Source organism: Bos indicus, chromosome X, assembly GCF_029378745.1.
Source record: "Bos indicus isolate NIAB-ARS_2022 breed Sahiwal x Tharparkar chromosome X, NIAB-ARS_B.indTharparkar_mat_pri_1.0, whole genome shotgun sequence".
NCBI lineage: Eukaryota > Metazoa > Chordata > Mammalia > Artiodactyla > Bovidae > Bos > Bos indicus.
Window position 1 is genome coordinate 94,706,758 of NC_091789.1, and position 18,233 is coordinate 94,724,990.

General features: G+C 44.8%; 1 protein-coding gene across 4 annotated transcripts in view; it reads right to left on the reverse strand.

Moving 5' to 3' along the window:
* The window catches only part of SHROOM4 (shroom family member 4), a 264,232-nt gene that overhangs the window by 45,147 nt on the left and 200,852 nt on the right, over positions 1-18,233 (reverse strand). For 3 of the 4 annotated variants that reach the window (XM_019955780.2, XM_070784326.1, XM_070784325.1), the window contains 2 exons: positions 6,287-6,421; positions 1,500-3,987 (listed from right to left, as the gene is read on the reverse strand). In XM_019955780.2, the coding sequence (XP_019811339.2) occupies positions 1,500-3,987; positions 6,287-6,421 (2,623 nt within the window). Of the gene's footprint in view, positions 1-1,499; positions 3,988-6,286; positions 6,422-10,242; positions 10,718-18,233 lie in introns of those variants that run through there. The other variant, XM_070784328.1, reaches the window with a different exon arrangement.

Here is an 18,233-nt window from a genome sequence, read left to right on the forward strand (position 1 = left end):
CAAAGGGAAAGGATTTCTGTTCTCAGAAAAGTCAGACCTCTGGAAGCAAAACCTGGGAGACATTTGCAAATTTTACAGCTCCAAATAGTTTTAAAGCAGGAAATGAAAGGCAATACAGTAAGTCCCCTACATACGGACATTCAAGTTTCAAAGATGCAAATACCATGTTCGCATGTCCAATCATGTAAGTCAGTTCACATGTCTGGTGTACATTGTCACGTGCACGCATCCTCTACAAGTGGTTGTGCTTTTCTGTACTTTACGGTACAGTACTGTGTAGAGTACAGTAGTACAGTATCTTTATTTCAAGCACAGGATTTCCAGAAGCAAGCATAAAAGCAGTACTGCTAAGAAGTGCCAAGCAGTAATGATGGGAACAAAAGTGAAAGTAACTGAGAGAGCAGAGTGACAAGAGGAAGAATAACTGAAGAGATACACGATGTAGGAAACGCCAGAGGGATTTTCTTTATTTGAGGAGGCACTGTTAGTTTTTGAAGCACAGGACCTGAATGTAGAATGTAGAATGAAACAAAGGTTGCAGCAGGCATTCAGAATGCAATCTAGGGCTACCAGGTCATCTATGACGAAAATAAAAGAGCTACTACTAGACATCACTGAACTGTTTTTTTCAAGATGGTAGATAGAATTGAATCCAGCAAGGAACCAGAATCTGTGCCATCAACGTCAGGCGTGAGTGAAATTATAGCTTGCCCTCCATCTCCTACTGCTGACGATCCTTCAGCTCTACCATCTCCCACCTCCAGGCAGTAACTCTTGCCTGTTCACTCGATGCCAGCCCCTGTATGCCAGCTGTTGTACTGTACTCCTGTACTTTTCAAGGTACTGAGCTGTAAGATTAAAAATGTTTATTTTTTTTATTTGTTTTTTATGTATTATTTGTGTGAAAAGTATTATAAACCTATTACAGTGCAATACTATATAGCTGATTGTGTTAGTTAAGTACCTAGGCTAACTTGGGTGGACTTATGAACACACTCTCAGAGTGGAATTCATTTGTATGTAGGGGACTTACTGTACATGCTGTTTTGTATCAGGTACTGGGCCTGGCACTCTGTTACACAAACTCATTTGATCCACCCAACTAATTCATAAGGCAGCCATTATTTTCCTCCAATTTAAAGATGAGGTAATAAGACTTTATTTAGCACTGGCCATTTGATGAGGTAAAAATTCTTTTTCCCTTTAAAAAATCACATAACTGCAACTCTTGGTGGTTGGATGACTTGCAAAAGGTCACTCTGATACCAATTATACAGTCAGGATATAAAGCCCACTTCTGTTGGTTTTGTGAAGCAAAGTTATTTTCTTCTACCTCTAAAAATGATGATTTCTTGCCCAAAGTTAGTAAGATACCAGCTGGTGGACCCAGCACTATATAATTTTAAGGCATTATAATTGTTATATTTCAAATTATTTACCTAGCTTTCTCTTTGCAAAGAGAATAATGAAGCTCATCCATCCAAGAACCAAGTCCTTACCTGCACTGTCGGCTTCCTGGGTTTCCAAGTGTTGCCAGGTTTCAAGCTGCTGTCCTCGAGGGTACCATGCTGGGGATTATGACAGCAAGCTGAACACCGGATGCACTGGTGATGGTGGCACCGGCAATTGTAGCAGTTTGGAATCATATTTCTCTTTCGCAAAGCAGGACAGATTTCCCCAGAACAATAAATGCAAGGGTCATGGACTACAGCTCCCTGGACATTGCAGGAGTAAGAGCACGTCCTGTGGTAATCAAAATCACCACAGTGTAGTGGCTTACAGCACATGGATTGTTCTAGACCTTTGCTTGCAAAACATTCTGTGTAAGTGGGAGTTTCTGACTGAAGGGGTGATATGGAATGATATGATTGGTCTGTGGCATGATAGGGTTGGTCTGTGGAGTGATATGATTGGTCTATGGGATGGCGCCTCAATTCTCTATAGCTGGAGCTCATTGGCTGAAAGCTTTGGTCAATAGGTTTTGGTCTCTGGGTAAAAGTCTTGTTATGAGTGGTTAAACCTGGCAAATGAGATGTAGATAAGGATTTGCTACTCTCTTCAAAGAACTTTCTTCTGTCTGCAAAGGGCAAGAGGATGGCTTCCTCCCCAGCTTGGACAGTAGACGCTTTCAATTCCTTGTCACCTGGGTTGGAAGGGCCTTCCATGGCTAGTGCCACATGTGGCTGCAGGTTGTGCTCTGGTGACCATCTCCAGTGACCTCCACAGACTCCATGGTGAACGTTTGTTTTTTCAGAGTCTGACGAGGATGGGTCAGATGCTTTCCACCAGGTGTTTGGGCTCAAAGAGGACTGGCCAGATCTCTGGCCAGGACTCACTCGTCCCTCCAAGCCAATCCTAGATTCTTGACCCTCAGGGGCTTGACTGAGGCACTCTGAAGACCTAGCCCTGAGTATCATGCTCTTGTTGAAGAGCTTGTCTCTGGGGCTTGGTGGTTTTTTATATGAAGATAGAAGGGCTGAGTTAGAGGAAGGAAGTGGAGGACTTTCCAGGGTCTCCTCGGTCTCTTCCACTGGCTCCTTGGTGTAACACAGCTGTGACAAGGGACTCTTGCCTTTCTGGAGCTGGGCCTTCCTCCTCTGAATTTCATTACGTAGATTGGTAGCAAAACGTTCGCTCTTCCGCCGGTTTTGGATCGAGCGGCCCCGGAACCCTCCATTTCGCTTACTGCCCACCCGGCCACACTCCTTGGGCTCACTGTCCCCTTCCTCAGTTGCCTCTGTGCTGCCAGCTACTTTAGAGGTTGAAGAACAGTCCCTGGTTTGTTGAGCAAGGGAGCCAGAGGACTGCTGGCTGACCAGTTCACTATCAGCTCTGCTTGCTCTGTTTGGATCCTGGAAGCCTTTTTCTGGATGGTGTCCATCAGCCTCTCCATGTGGGGAACTGCTTGGGCTCTGATGACCTGAACCCAGAGGTCTATCATCCACTGGCTTGGTCTTTCTGTCTTTGCTCGGCTGGTCCTGGGTTCCTCCTGCAGGGGCACATGGGCTTTTCTTGCTTGTGTGGCTACTGTGCATGTGCAAAGGGGATACGGTCCACTCCTGCCCATCCTGCCCAGCTTGGAGCTCTGTCCCCCTGCTGTCCCTAGTATCAAGGTGCACACGCTGCAAGTGGGACACCAGCAGCTGTTCAGGGGCACTATGGCGATGCCCTGTGGGTCCTGTGAGGTGTGGAGAGCTGCCAAAAGAAGAAGTCTTAGCTAGCTCTGCTGAAGCCTGGTTGAGTGGGCTGGAACCTATGCTGGAAGTTTTGTCACATGCTTTTGGGACTCCAACAGCTTTGGCTGAGGCCTCCATCGGTAGATTCTCAGAGCCCTTCTGGTTAGATTCAGGAGGTTGGCTGAGCTCACAGTTCTGATGGCCTTCATTTGTCACTTGGTCTTGCCCGCTGAGGCAGCAGAACCTATTAGGGTTCCTTGGGGATAGCATGGTGTCCAAGCTAGGTTTCTCCTTCTGTTGCAAGGAATCTATAAGCTCAGAAGCCCTGCACTGCTCTCCATTGAAGAGTTGGGCTCTGGAGGCCTGAAGACTGTCTCGCCTCACTGGAGGTTGAGGGGGACCCCTGGCAGCCTTGGCAGGCTCTGAGTGGGAGACCTCCTGAGGACAGGATGACATCTGGGAGCTAGCAGTCAGGTGACCCCCACTGGTGCGCCAGCCACCTCCTGAGGTCTCGACCACATTAGGGCGACTATTAGGGGCTTTAGTTGGCCCTGGGCCTTGCATGATACAGTCCACAGAGGCTGGCTCCTCTGGCCTGAGGGAAAGGGCACAGTCAGAGGCATTTGAGCTGGCTGAGAAGGAGCTATAGGCTGAATCACGCTGGTTGGGGTATGTGCTCTGGTCAATGGGCAAAAGATGGCCCTCATAGGTGGCTTGGCCTGGTTGCTCCAGGCTCTCCATACTGCCAATGGAGCTGCTTTTCTCAGTGCTGCAGTGCCGGGAGAGTGGACACCACTGCACACACACGTCACTGCAAGACACAGGACACACCGGTTAGTTAGCCACGTCACCAGATTACTTCCCCACCTTGGCCATCCCTGCCACAGGAGAAGGCAAGGCAACCCAGAGGCACCCATGCCACAAAGGAGAGGGAGATATGGCAAAAGAGGAAGGAAGGGAAATGGGAAGAGAAGGACGCTGGGGATGCCACAGAAATGTGGTAAAATGGGAGGCAAGACGATACGTGGAGGAAGAATAGGGCAAGATCCAAAGACTAACAGTGCAAGAACTCACTAGGGGTAGTCCTCTGTTTCTCTGCCTTAAGTAAGTCTAGAATTGCTTCTGGCCTGTTGCTGTCTCCTGGGAGCCAGCTCTCGGCTCTCTGCTTGGAGAAACAAGCACTGACGATTAGCATTTGAGAGGGGCCCTAAAGGGCTAATTTAATTTCAGTCAGCCTATTTTGTAAATCAGTGGTTCTCAAATTTGATCATGCATCAGAATCATCCAGAGGGTTCAAAGAAACACAAGTGACTAGGCCTCATGCCCAGAGTTTTAGGTCTGGGTGGATCTTGAGAATTTTTACTTCTGACAGTTTTCTGGGTGATGCTACAGCTGTTGGTTCAGGGACCACACTTTCGAGAACTACTGGTGTCAAGCAAGCCCTACAAAGGGAAGTGATTGTGAGGGAGTAATTTTCTCAAGATTACCCAGCTCTCGTTCACAGCCCACACAGGGCCACAGTTTTAGCATTCCCCTGTTCTTTTCTTGATAATAGTATTCCTCACTGTTTACCAAGGACCTATGATGTGCCAGACACTTTCTAATGTCTCGTTTCAAACTGAAGGGGAGAGATTATTATCTCCACTTGACAAGTGAGAAAACCAAAGCTTAGAGGGGGAAAGTAAAATGACAAGCTCATACAGCTGCTAAAGAAGCAGAGCTGGATTTTGAACCCGGGCCTCTGTGAGTCTAATGTCCTGGCTCTTCTGCTACACTGTCTGTTAAATGGAAATGATAGTGGTATCTGTACCAGAGGGTTGCTTTGCGGGTGGTATCAGATAATAAAAGTGAAGCTCTAGGCGCCTAGTGAGGGTTCAACACCTGGTTGAGAGTAGCACCTCTCTTGATTGTTGTTTTCATGAGTATTGTTATCAGCATCCCCTCTACTATGACTATTGACATTATAGTGGCCCCTGCCCACCCAGGCTGCCCTCTTCCCCCACAGCAAAGCCAAACTTGGGAGACCAATGACGGTACTAGGATCAAACACAATCTTGAATTTTAAGTACCATTTCCCACACACAAAGCCAAACTGAGCCAAGTCATGCCAGTAACTCCCTGTCACTAGAACCCCAGAGGTTGCAGGTGGCTCAGAAAGGCCATAGTTCTGAACGCCAGAGCTGAGCAGTGGCAGGCACCCACAAGATCCTCCAGGTTAGCCTCTTCTAATTCTTTCTCACCGCCTTGCCCCTTAGCCACTCCGCTTACTTGACCTCTGGGCTAAGAATCCATCAATTCCTTGTTGGCAGGGAGATTTGCTATCCACCCCACCACCCTTCCTGCTGAAAACAGCCACACCCCCACTTAAACAGAAGCCAAGCTCAGAATGTGTTTCTGTGTATCCTTTCAGAACAAAACTGCCCCTGCCTCTGCCCTGAGCCCCTGGCTTCCGATATCAAATAAAGATACCTAAGCTAAACTCAACCCTTAGCTTCCCTGAGCCTCATCAACAGAAATTCCTTCTCGGCGGTAAGATCTTGCTGTGGAAGGGAAAAGGCAGCTTAAGCTAGCAGCTTTGCTGGCTCTGGGCTTGCTTAAAAAGTTCTCTGCATTTGCTGGGTAGCTCCCTAAATTGAGAGATCCTTATTGCAGGTGGACCCTGTTATTCAGGGAGGTCCCCATTCTGAGGGCTTTGGTTGTGTGACAGAGTTGGATGAGAAACACTAGATGAGGTCACTGTGAGTCACTATAGCTAGAGAAGAGGACCAGAACCCAGTCACGGGGTCACTGACAACAGAGACTAGGATGATGGGGGAGCCAGGGAAAGAGATTGCAAAGGAAATAAGGTGAAGAACAGGAAAGAGAGGTGTCTTCAAGCCATGTGAAATATTTCAAGGAAACATTTTCTAAAAGGAAAGGGACTGTCCCAAAGTCACAGAGAGTTAGCAATAGCTGACGACCGGAAGCCAGGCCCTCTGGACTGCCCCACCCCCCTTCATTTTCCCGGATAGCACTCTGGGCTCTATAGCCTCCAACGGGGACTAGAGCACTCCTGCGTGGCCGGGTGGTCTAGCCTCCAGCCTGTCTTGAAGGGAAGGTTCCAGACTCACCTTGTGTTGCAGCCGGAATGCCAGGACAAGCTGAAGGCTTCAGAAGGGAAATGCATGGTGGTGGCCGCTTCAGGGCATCCCTCCAGCAGCTTGGCCACATGCCATGAGTGCGGCCTACTGACAGGGGCGTTTCTCCTACAGCAAAAAAGCACAGGAAGTCAACTTAGGGAACCAGAGCTGAAATCACTTCCCAGGCAGCTTCCGCCCCCACCCCCTCTTTCCCTTAAATGAAGTAGCACATCTTGCAAGGAACTGGTGTAGAAATCTTAGCAGCTACCCCCTCAGCTCCCAGAACTCAAATCTCCTTCACCCCAAAGACAATCCGTGGACATTCAGAATTTGAGAGTCATAGGGCTCTTTTGGTCATGGGTATATCCCAAGCATGTACAGCAATGCCAGACACATAGTAGATGCTCAATAAATATTTGTGGAATATGTGAGTACTGTTGCTCAATGAACAGTGTGCCCACTCTAAGTTTTCTCTGAAAAAAAAAAATAAATGTAGCCAATCTTCCCATTTTTCTCTAAGAAAGGAATAGGTAAATCATTGAGAAGCTTGAACAAGTCAACACCAACTGACTGCCAATTCTCCAGTTTTGGGCTCATTCAATTTCATAAACATTTGTTGTCTGTGTACTGTGTACCATCTGTGCATACCTCTTGGGATACAGAGATCAATTAAGCATAGGCTTTGTTCCTGAGAACTTACTGGTAAAGGCACTGAGAGAGGGAAGGACAAGATGGCCACAGAGGTGAGGCTGCTAAGTCTGTAGGTAGAGGTTTGGCAAGAAACCCTCATTTCAGCCAGGGAGAATAGGACAACGTGATAGATGGCATGGTACTAGGCTAACAGGGAAGACTGGCTTTCAGGGCAGGGGTGAATAAAGAGAAACAGTTCTGAGGCCAAGGCCCTGGATGCAACCACAGTACCTGTCCAGTGCGGGAGGCTGCAGCCACAGCTCTTGCACTGACAGGCTTCCTCAGGACCCGTCCCTGTGCTCTGGTATATTTCACATGAATAGAAGCCACCCTTGCTAGTGGGGAAGAACAAGAGTGGGGCACAGGTAGTGCCAGAGGATAAAGAGAAGATTGATATGAGAGAGGGAGAGAGAGAGGGAGAGAAAGTGGGGAGGACAAGAATAAGAGAGGGGGGGAAAGGAAGAGGGCAGGGGGAAGAAGAGAGAGAGAGGGAAGGAAGGAGAGGGAAGGGGAAGGGAGAAGAGAGGAGAGGACAGAGTAGGAGAGGTGAGGAGAGGAGAAGAAACAAGAAGAGAAAGACAGATATCAGATGGGCCAGGTAAATAACAGATAAGAGGGAAGAGATGGTACAGATATAAACAAATGACAGAAATGGAGAAGTCTGAGAAAGAGTACAGGGAACTATACAGGGAGAAATGGATGACAGAGAACAAGATGACAGAGTAAGAGAAACAGATGATAAATAAAGGAGAGGACAGAAAGATAAACAGATGATAGTTTATTTACTAATTTTTTTCATTCAATTACTGTGGCAGGTTCCATACTAGACAGTGAGGAAGCAGAGTTGACTAAGATAAGGCCCCTGGTTTTCAACATGCTTGTTATAGAGTGGGATAAATCAGCTCTCTACCTCCCAGGAGCAGCAGTAGAGAGACTAGAGCTGAATCCATATTCGCAGGGAATGCCCCTTATCCTGGCAGAAATACAGAAAATCCCAGCAGGGCAGAGCTCTAGAGGGCTAAGGCCTGAAAAAGTAGTCCTGAGGAAAATGGCCTTGCTGGGGAAAACATGTGTTGAGTGGTAACAGGCCAGACACAGAGAAGGAGATATAAAAGGAAGGGCAGTGGAAGATGCCTGCCAAAGGTCAGGAACCAGAGCCACAGATCAGCTGTGGCAGTGAAAATTTATGGAAAGGAGAGGAAGTGAGGGCCACATATTTAACCACTGTTCTATTATGGATTTCAGAGTGCCAGCAGGGAGGCTGAAGGCACTAGAAGACCTTGGGGAAGGTGTCTGCTCCAGAGTTTCACACACAAAACCATGTTGCTAGAAATCTCTCCAGTGGCTGTTACCCAGGAGCCATCCATTAACAACTATTTATAAAGCATCTCGTAGAAGTACGATGTACGAGTAGATGCTACGTACCATGTGTATCTAACTATGTAGCACAGTTCCAGGCACTGAGGATACAGTGGAGATCTGGGCGCCTCTCTTATTTGGGGCTCTTCTTCCATATCCAGCATTTTTGAAGTTCTGAGTCCAGGGTTTAAAATGTGGGCAATCAGCCTTGATACCACCTTTTTTCCAACCATCCAATCCCTTATAAAGTTCTACTGAAGCTTCTTTTACAATATCTCTTTGGCTTGGCCTCTTTCTCTCTCTCCCCACACCCATACCATTCTCACTGAGACTATTCTACATAACCATACTTCTCCACAGAACCTGTCACCCACAGCTCCTGTTCTAGTCCAGGCCTTTAACATTTTGCAACCAAAATACTGTGTTAGTCTGGCAGCCAGTCTCACCTGGTTTTACCTCCAGTCGCTGCTTTTAGATCATATGTCAAATACCAATTGGATTGTGGTACTCTCCTATTCAAGAATCTTCACCAGTTGGACCTGACTTTCAAAGCCCTTTCTAAGCTATCTTTACCCACCCAACCTAACCTCTCATGTCTCTGCTCCAATCACACTCTGCAACCAGCTTTGTGCCTTTGCTTTTGGTTTTCTAGTAGAATCTAACACAAGCCCTGGAATTGGACATTGATTAAAATCCCAGCTCCACCACTTACAAGCTCTGCTTCTCAGAGGTCTAGCTGCCATGACAGTAAGATGGTGATGATAGTACCTAATTAATAGGGTTGTAATGTTCAAATGATACAGTGTTTGTCAACTGCCTAGAACAGAGTTTCAGTTATGACTGTGACTGTTCCCTCTGCCTGGAATGCCCCCTCCCATTTTGGTACTCTAAGTCCCGCCTGTTCTTCAAGGTACTACTCAAGTAATGTCTACTCCATGGAGCTTGTCCTTAGTAATCTAGTCCCCACAATTTAGCCCATCAAAAATAATGTTTGATATTGATCATCATCATTTCATGTACATTACTCTCATCCTATGAACTATATCAAGCCCAAAGGTGATAAGACAAAGACAAATGAGTCAGATCTACTAGGTTCATAGCCTAACTCTACCACTTTGGATGTGTGATTCTGTGTTAGTCACTTAACCCATCTGAGCTTCGGTTTTATTATCAGAAAAAAAAAAAAACAAAAAACAATAATCCTTACCTGGTTATGTTACTATGGGGATGAGGCAGAACACTGTCAAAGTTTCTGGGACACATACTGATGTATAGCATATGGTCAATAAGGAGAGGGTACTGTAATAAGAGTTGTCGGCTCAGACTTAGCCTTCTTGATAGTTCAAGAATCCTTCCACCCAGATTTACCCATCCACTGTCAGGGTTCCACTAGCATCACCCTTGCCATACTTTGAAAGGTAGCTTACAAAGCCTCCTACTCTCTCTAGGGTTTCTCCAGGAGTAGGAAACAACCTTAAAGGAGATAGAAGCAAGAAAGTGGAGGCTTTGAGAACACTGAGAGAAAAGCATTCACTGGGGCTTCCCAGGTGGTACAGTGGTAAAGAATTTGCCTGCCAGCGCAGGAGATGCAGGAGACATGGGTTAGATCCCTGGGTCACGAAGATCCTTTGGAGTAGGAAATGGCAACCTACTTCGGTATTTTTGCCTGGAAATTCCATGGACAGAGGAGCCTGGCAGGCTATTGTCCATGGGATTGCAGAGTAGGACATGACTGAGCGCACACACACACACACACACACACACACACACACACACACATCATTCATTACCCCAAATTCCTTTCTTAGGAAGCAAAAAGAAAGGGATATTGAAGAAAGAAAGCAGAAGGGGGAAGAAGGGTAACAGCCATGATGGCCATGGCTACCAGTAGTACCTACCATGGAAGTTGTCCAGGATGGGGAGATAGCTTAGGAGAGGGCTAGGTATCCAGCCAGCTCTGACGGTCCTCAAAACCCCTCCAGCCAGCCCCTGGGGCTTCTTTCTGCAGGCTGGATCCTCCCTTAGTTGAGACTCATTTGCCTTCCTTTAAAACCTCGTGAGAGAAGGGGCCATCAGCCCAAGTCCCTGAGTGTGCTCCAAGGGGCTCAGGCACAGTCAGGTCCCAATTCCAAGAACAGAAAGGAGTAACACCGAAGGCAAGGTATGGCCATCAGCCTGGTTGGGCCTAGAGGAGGCCACCACCTTAGGGAATGAGGGCCAGTGTCAAGAGCTGGATAGGAGTGAAGACGCTGCTCCAGAAAGTAGCCAGCACCCTGGTGGCAAAGGGAAGGATGAAAGGCAGTTCCAGCAGCACAAACAGCCCTCCTGTTCCCTACTCCAGCCTCCTCTGAGCTCTGGCCCACCCCCTTACATAGCTCAGAGGCCAATAAGGAAGCTGGGCCCCCAGCCACTGCTAGAACTCAGGAAAGGAGCAAGGAAATGATGTTTGGGAAAGATAAAGTGGGTGTCTAAAAAATTTTTTTTAAATACACGCAAGTGAGAGAGAAAAATACCCCAGACACATACACTTAAAAGAATTCCTGTGCTTCCTGGACTGAGTTGACTCCACCCAGCCATCTCCGCAGGTCCTCTGAGCCCCAGAAAAGGAAAACCCAGATCAGCCAGGCCCAGCAGCCTCCAGGTCCAGCCAAGAAAGTAGCACTACAGCTGGTTTTACGTACCTGGGGGCAAGGAACCTAGAGATCTCCCAGAATGAATATCCTGTTGAGACAGAAAGATTCACAAACCATTCTGGACCGTATTTTCAGAGTCTGCCCATCCTATGGGCATCTGAGCAGACCCAGAGGAAACTGCATTTCACACCAGAGACTCTAACTCCATAACAGTGCTGCTTGGAGTCAGCATCCCTGCCTCTGCCATGACTTTACTCTGACCTCTGGCAATTTACTCCCCCTGTCTGGGCTTCTGTTTCCTCTCTGCAAAATAAAACATTAAAGCCCATTGTCACAAACAACCTCTCCAACTATATGGCACACTCTGAGGCAACAGTCCCCAGCCCCAGGCTGAGGGTCCACATGATGTCTCACTGACCTATGCAACAGCCAGGACCCAGAGAAGCCCCACAGAAGTTTATTACATACCCTAAGCCCAAGCTCAAGCATCAGAATTTAATTCTTCTTGGGGATTCAGAGTTGGGATTTTTCCCTTCATAATACTCCAGGATCTCCAGGCCAGTTTCCTTTGGCCTCTGGTCTCAATTTCAGCCATTTCTGGCCTGAGAGAGCTTATGTGAGCTTCCTCAGACCAAGAAATATCCAAGGGCCCTTCCTCTCTGGGGAAACCATGCCAAGTGGCCCCTTACCTGCTCTGCCCTCTGGACCTCCTGGGGAAGTTTGAAAGGAATTTTGTTTACATGTGCCTATAAAAGGCAGGTGCCATCCAAGTAAGCCCACAGACCCTCCTCTGGTAATCAGAAGTCCTGTAAGGTAGGAGTTTGGGGATTTAGTATGCCTGCAGATCTGGGTTGAAGATTCAGCTTTTACACACTAATTGTTTGGCTTTGGGCATGTCACAGAGACTCAATTTCCTCATCTTCAATGTATGCCTGGCACACAAAAGGCATTCAGTAAATGATATCCATTATTAATATCATCCTTGACCCAAAATAATAATGGATAAGGTACTATTAGTGGCAAGAAAAAGAATTTCTTCAAGCCAAATGAAGAGGAATGCAAGAGGACTAATTAAGAGAAGGTTCAAAAATCAAGGCTAACTCTCTAGAGTAGCACTTCTCAAACTTCAGTGGCCAGACTAATCACCTGGCCATCTTGAATCAGATTTTGATTCAGTAGATCTAGAGTAGGCTCCAGATTCTGACTTTCTAAGAAGCTCTAGAGTGATGGTGATGTTGGTGGTGTAATAACCACATTCTGACAATACACTAGGGAATACAGTACCTTTAGCAATAGCACAACACTAGGGAATAACCCCTGCTCTGAAACAGCATCAGAATAAATAGTCACTTCTAATCCCATTACTCAGGCCTGGGTACCTAGCCTTCCCAAATCTGGTCACCAAGTGCCTTTCTCCTTCCACTCTGTAACTCAGTCCATAAAAATGCTTCCCTGACCCCCATTTCCTAATGAAATAAAGAATAACAAATGTGATAGCAGCCTGGCCCTGTCAGTGGTCAGATGGGTTGAGGAAGTTTTGACTAGAGGTGCAAGCATGTTTTGGGGATTGCCTTAGGTAGGGAGGCAGGATGGGAGTATGAGAGTTGGGAAGTCACCAGAAGAGGTGATATGATGGACAGATGGACACAGGCAGTATATACTCAAGAAATCCTTGTGAAGAGGATAATAAGAGAGGAATTTCAGCAGTTTGGCCAGTTTAGGATTTAGAAAGGAGAGACTGGGATGTGGGGTTGGGATAAAGGGGGTAACTTCTCACTTAGCAGAGCTAAGTTCCAGACAACATGAGCAAGCATCACCTCCTCTGTTCAGGGGAAGGTAAAGATGACTGTATCTTTTCCAAGCACTCAGAGGATAAGAACCTGGCCTGGAGCAAGGAGGGTGGGCACATGCAGGTGGAAATGACAGATCTGTCAGAAAGGCTCCCTTGTAAAGGCTGTTGTGAGAGGTGAGGGGAGGGAAGTGGACCAATTTTAGAAGGAGTCACTCTCTAGCTGCTCTAGAGGGCTGCCACCCCAATACCTTCCAACACAACTACTGGTCTCCAAGCCTAGCTCTCAGCAGACCCCTCAAGAACTACTTGGAGGGAGGAAGGCAGGGGGTAAGCAAAAAGAGAACCCTGGCTCTGATCCAACCCAGGGCAAGAAGGAAAATACAACCCCTGTTGCTTGGGGTTATGCTTAGCCTGAGGTCTGGGTCATAACCTACCACAGGTTCCTTCCTCTTCTGAAAGTGTTTAGATAAGGAGAAGCACAAAGTGGTGTCCTTGATTAGCTCTGTTGACTTTCTATGGCTCTTCCAGCCTCCTCCGCCCCTCCCAGCACATTCTACCTGCCCCACATGAAGGAATTCAAACTCATTCTGGCCTGCTCAGCAGGAAGGGAAGCCTGTTTTGTCCACAGCCAGTGGACAAAACAATGCATGGCTTGTTTATCTGGCAGAAGGAGGCAAAAGCCGCTTGATCACCATGAAGGGATACAGATCTCTGAAGGCCTCCTCACAACCTTACACTGTTAGCTGGACGACCCTGCTGATCTGGACACCTTCCTTATACAGACCCAACCAAGGACGAACATGTATATGTATGTAAATGTGTGAAAGTGTATGTATGGGTAAGTATGCATGTATGCATGTGCATGTATGGGTAAGTATGTGTATATCTATGTATATGTGTGTATATATACATATGTATGAGTTTAAAGAGAACTTTAAGACAAGACCTTTCTTGTCAGTTGGGAAGCTATAATTTTGGTCATCTGAGATATAGGTACTTTATGTAGAGGGGACTTTTGGTACCCAGTTCTGCCCTTCCACCTTCCCCACTTCTTCTACTTCCCCTCCCCTCTTGGAATAGCCAGGTCAAGTTCTTTCATAGAAATCTGCTGAATCCCCTGCCTCTCTACCCTCTACCTCAGGATACATTCAAGGCTAAAAAGAAGCCCAGGGTAGTGAATAAGAAAGGAAGGGAATGCTGGGTTGGGAGTAAAGACTCCCTCAAATGCTGTGATGTGTGTCAAGGGGTGTCTTTTGGCTTTCCAAGTATGAAAGTAAAGAGTAATACCCTCATTTGGTTAGGGCCTTTACACTTGACTTTCCGCTTTCATTTCTCCATTTTTTCACATTAGAATCTTTAAAACATGGGGACACCTATTTTTCTAAAGGAGGTTGGAGGGAGGCAACCATATGAAAGAAGTGGGAGAGCTCTGCAAATATTAGGGGCTAGAAAAATGCTTAGTAGTTTAGAAACACAGTACTTAGAATTCTCTTTCAGACTTGGCTATGAAACATATTCTAGTTTACATATCTATGTAGAGGCAGATAAAACATACCCATCATAGACTGTTTCTTGTCAATGATCCCAAAGGCAAGGAGGTGGATGGTGCATATTTCGCAGCTTCTAGGAGCAAGGGGAGCAAGTCAAGAATCTGAATAATGAAAGAGAGTTTTTTTCTCTGCCCTGTACATATAAAAGCTAAGGGTGTAACACCAGAGGGCTGAGGGCGACTTCATATGAGCACACAGGGAAAATGACGACAGGTTCACAGAATAGCATCTGTTGAGTCAGCTTCTGCTATGATGCCCAATTTCCTAAACCAACACCCAGAGTGATAAAGAAGGTGGAGGATGTTTGTCCTCCAGCCTTAGTTTCTATCAGTAATACCACAGCATCCCTTGGGAATGAATGCAGGAATAATACAAGATTTCCTTTCTTTTCATTTTAAGCCAAATATCTCCAACTCAGTATTGGAGTACCAATTTTCAGGAAAATGATGAACTCCACAAAGATTTTGCCCAAAGTCAAGTCTCAAAACCCTTTAGAATTGCTTCTGGCCACTCCCTAAATCATCTCCACTACTAAATGCATGAAGCCCAAAGACAATGTCCAGTAGCAGTGAGAACCTCAATAGAACCAAGAGAACCTACTCATTCTCCTTTGAGCAAACATGACAATGAGAATCAGTGCTCAGCAGAGCTGGAACATGGTGAGCAAGGTAGATAGTACAGGGACATGAGGCTGGGGAAGTGCGAAGGCCAGATCACAGAGTTTTCAAGGTCAAGGTAGGAAGTTTGGGTTTTATTTCCAATGTAGTGGGAAATACGCTACTGGAGATTGTTAAGAAGGTGACAATGATCTAAGTTTTATAAAGATCTCACTAGGCTGATAGATTTAGGCAGGGCAGGAGTAGAAGTGAGGGAACCAGTTTAAAAAGGCTTTTATAGGTAAGAGATAATGGTGATTTGTTCTAGGGAAGAAGTAGTAGGGTTAGAGAAGAGAGGTTTGATTACAGATATCTTGGAGGTAGAGTTGACAATATTCATTGATGGATTGGATGTGGAGAGTGAGGGATAAAGAAGAAGTCATGCCATCAGAGTTGCCTGGCATCTGTAACTTCTTAGCACAGAATTCATTCCCGAAACTGAGTCATTAGTAGTTCTTAAAAAAAAAGTTAGCAGTCTTTATCATTCTTTTATTCAAGCATTTATGGAACTCCTATCTACATTTAAGGTGCTTGAAGAGGTACTATGAAACATGCCAAAATGAAGAAGATATGATTCCTGTGCTCAAGAAATTTATAGTGTGGTGGGGGGGTCAATATGGGGCTTCCCTGGTGGCTCAGACAGTAAAGAACCTGCCTGTAATGCAGGAGACATGGGTTCAATCCCTGGGTTGGGAAGATTCCCCGGAGAAGGAAATGCCAACCCACTCCAGTATTCTTGCCTGGAGAATCCTGTGGACGGAGGAGCCTGGTGGGCTATAGTCCAGGGGGTTGCAACAGTTGGATATGACTTAGCAACTAAACCATCATCACCAGGGAATGAATAAAAATACCTATGTAACTATTCTATATACTAACAATAAAACACTCAGAAAGAGAAATTAAGGAATCAATCCCATTTACCATTGCAACAAAAAGAATTAAATATCTAGGAATAAACTTACTTAAAGAGACAAAAGAACTGTACACAGAAAATTATAAGACACTGATGAAAGAAAGCAAAGATGACAAAAACAGATGGAGAGATATTCCATGTTCCTGGGTAGAAAGAATCAATATTGTGAAAATGACTATACTACCAAACACAGTCTACAGATTCAATGTGATCCCTATCAAATTACCAATGGCATTTTTCACAGAGGTAGAACAAAAAATTTCACAATTCATATGGAAACATGAAAGACCCCGAATAGCCAAAGCAGTCTTGAAAAAGAAGAATGGAGCTGGAAGAATCAACCTTTCTGAGTTCATATTATACTACAAAGCTACAGTCATCAAGACAATATGGACTGGCACAAAAACAGAAATATAGACCAATGGAACAAGATAGAAAGCCCAGAAATAAACCCATGCACCTATGGGTACCTTATTTTTGACAAAGGAGGCAAGAATATACAATGGGGCAAAGACAGCCTCTCCCATAAATGGTGCTGGGAAAACTGGACAGTTGCATGTAAAAGAATGAAATTAGAACACCTCCTAACATCATACACAAAGATAAACTCAAAATGGATTAAAGACCTAAATGTAAGACCAGAAACTATAAAACTCTTAGAGGAAAACACAGGCAGAACAGTCGATGACATAAATCAAAGCAAGATCCTCTATGACAAACCTCCTAGTGTAATGGAAATAAAAACAAAAGTAAACAAGTGGGACCTGATTAAACTTAAAAGCTTTTGCACAGCAAAGGAAACTATAAGCACAGTGAAAAGACAACCCTTGGAATGGGAGAAAATAATAGCAAATGAAACAACTGACAAAGGATTAATTTCCAAAATATATAAGCAGCTCATACAACTCAATATCAGAAAAACAAACAACCCAATCAAAAAGTGAAAAAAAGACCTAAACAGATATTTCTCCAAAGAAGACATCAGATGTCTAACAAACACATGAAAAGCTGCTCAACATCACTCATTATTAGAGAAATGCAAATCAAAACTACAATGAGATATCACCTCACAATGGTCAGAATGGCCCTCATCAAAAAGTCTACAAACAATAAATTCTGGAGAGGGTGTGGAGAAAAGGGAATGCTCTTGCACTATTGGTGGGAATGTAAATTGATAGAGCCACCATGGAAAAAGGTATGGAGATTGCTTAAAAAACTAGGAATAAAACCACAATATGACCCAGCAATCCCACTCTTATGCATATACCCTAAGGAAACAAAAACTGAAAGAGACACATGTATCCCATTGTTCACTGCAGCACTATTTACAATAGCTAGAACATGGAAGCAACCTAGATGTCTGTCAACATATGAATGGATAAATAAGTTGTGGTACATATATACAATGGAATATTACTCAGCCATAAAAAGGAACACATTTGAGTCCATTCTAATGAGGTGGATGAACCAGAACCTATCATACAGAGTGAAGTGAGTCAGAAAGAGAAGGATAAATACTATATTCTAACACATATATATGGACTCTAGAAAAATGGTACTGAAGAATTTATTTACAGGGCAACAATGGAGAAACAGACATAGAGAATAGACTTATGGACAAGGGGAGAGGGGAGGAGAGGGTGAGATGTATGGAAAGAATAACATGGAAACTTACATTACCATATGTAAAATAGCCAACAGGAATTTTCTGTATGGCTCAGGAAATTCAAACGGGCTCTGTTTGAATTTATCAACCTAGAGGGGTGGGATGGGGAGGGAGATGGGAGGGAATTTCAAAAGGGAGGGGATATATGTATACCTATGGCTGATTCATGTTGAGGTTTGACAGAAAACAGCAAAAATCTGTAAAGCAATTATCCTTCAATAAAAAAATAAATTAATTAAAAAAAATCAATGTAACTAAACAGAGTAGAATATCGTGTCATAAAGGAAATGCTAACAAAATGAGAGTTTAAAAAAAGAACAAGGGTTTTACTTTACTGGGGACTATATTCAATATGTTATATAACCTATAATGGAAAATAATTTTTAGAAAGAATATTATATATCTTTATATATCTCCAAATCACTTTGCTGTACACCTGAAACTAACATGATATATTGTAAATCAACTATACTTCAATAAAAATTTAAAACCATTCATGTAATAAAAACATTATTAAGCAAGTTTTCTTATTTTTTTTGTTGAAAATGCTATAAAATTGGTGGTGTCTAAAACCAGACAGTCAAGGAGGAAACAAAGGAGAAAGCACAGATAGTTGAATCAAGGAAGATTTTGCAGAGCCTCTAATTTTGAAAACTCAGGATAATTTCAGCAGGAGGAG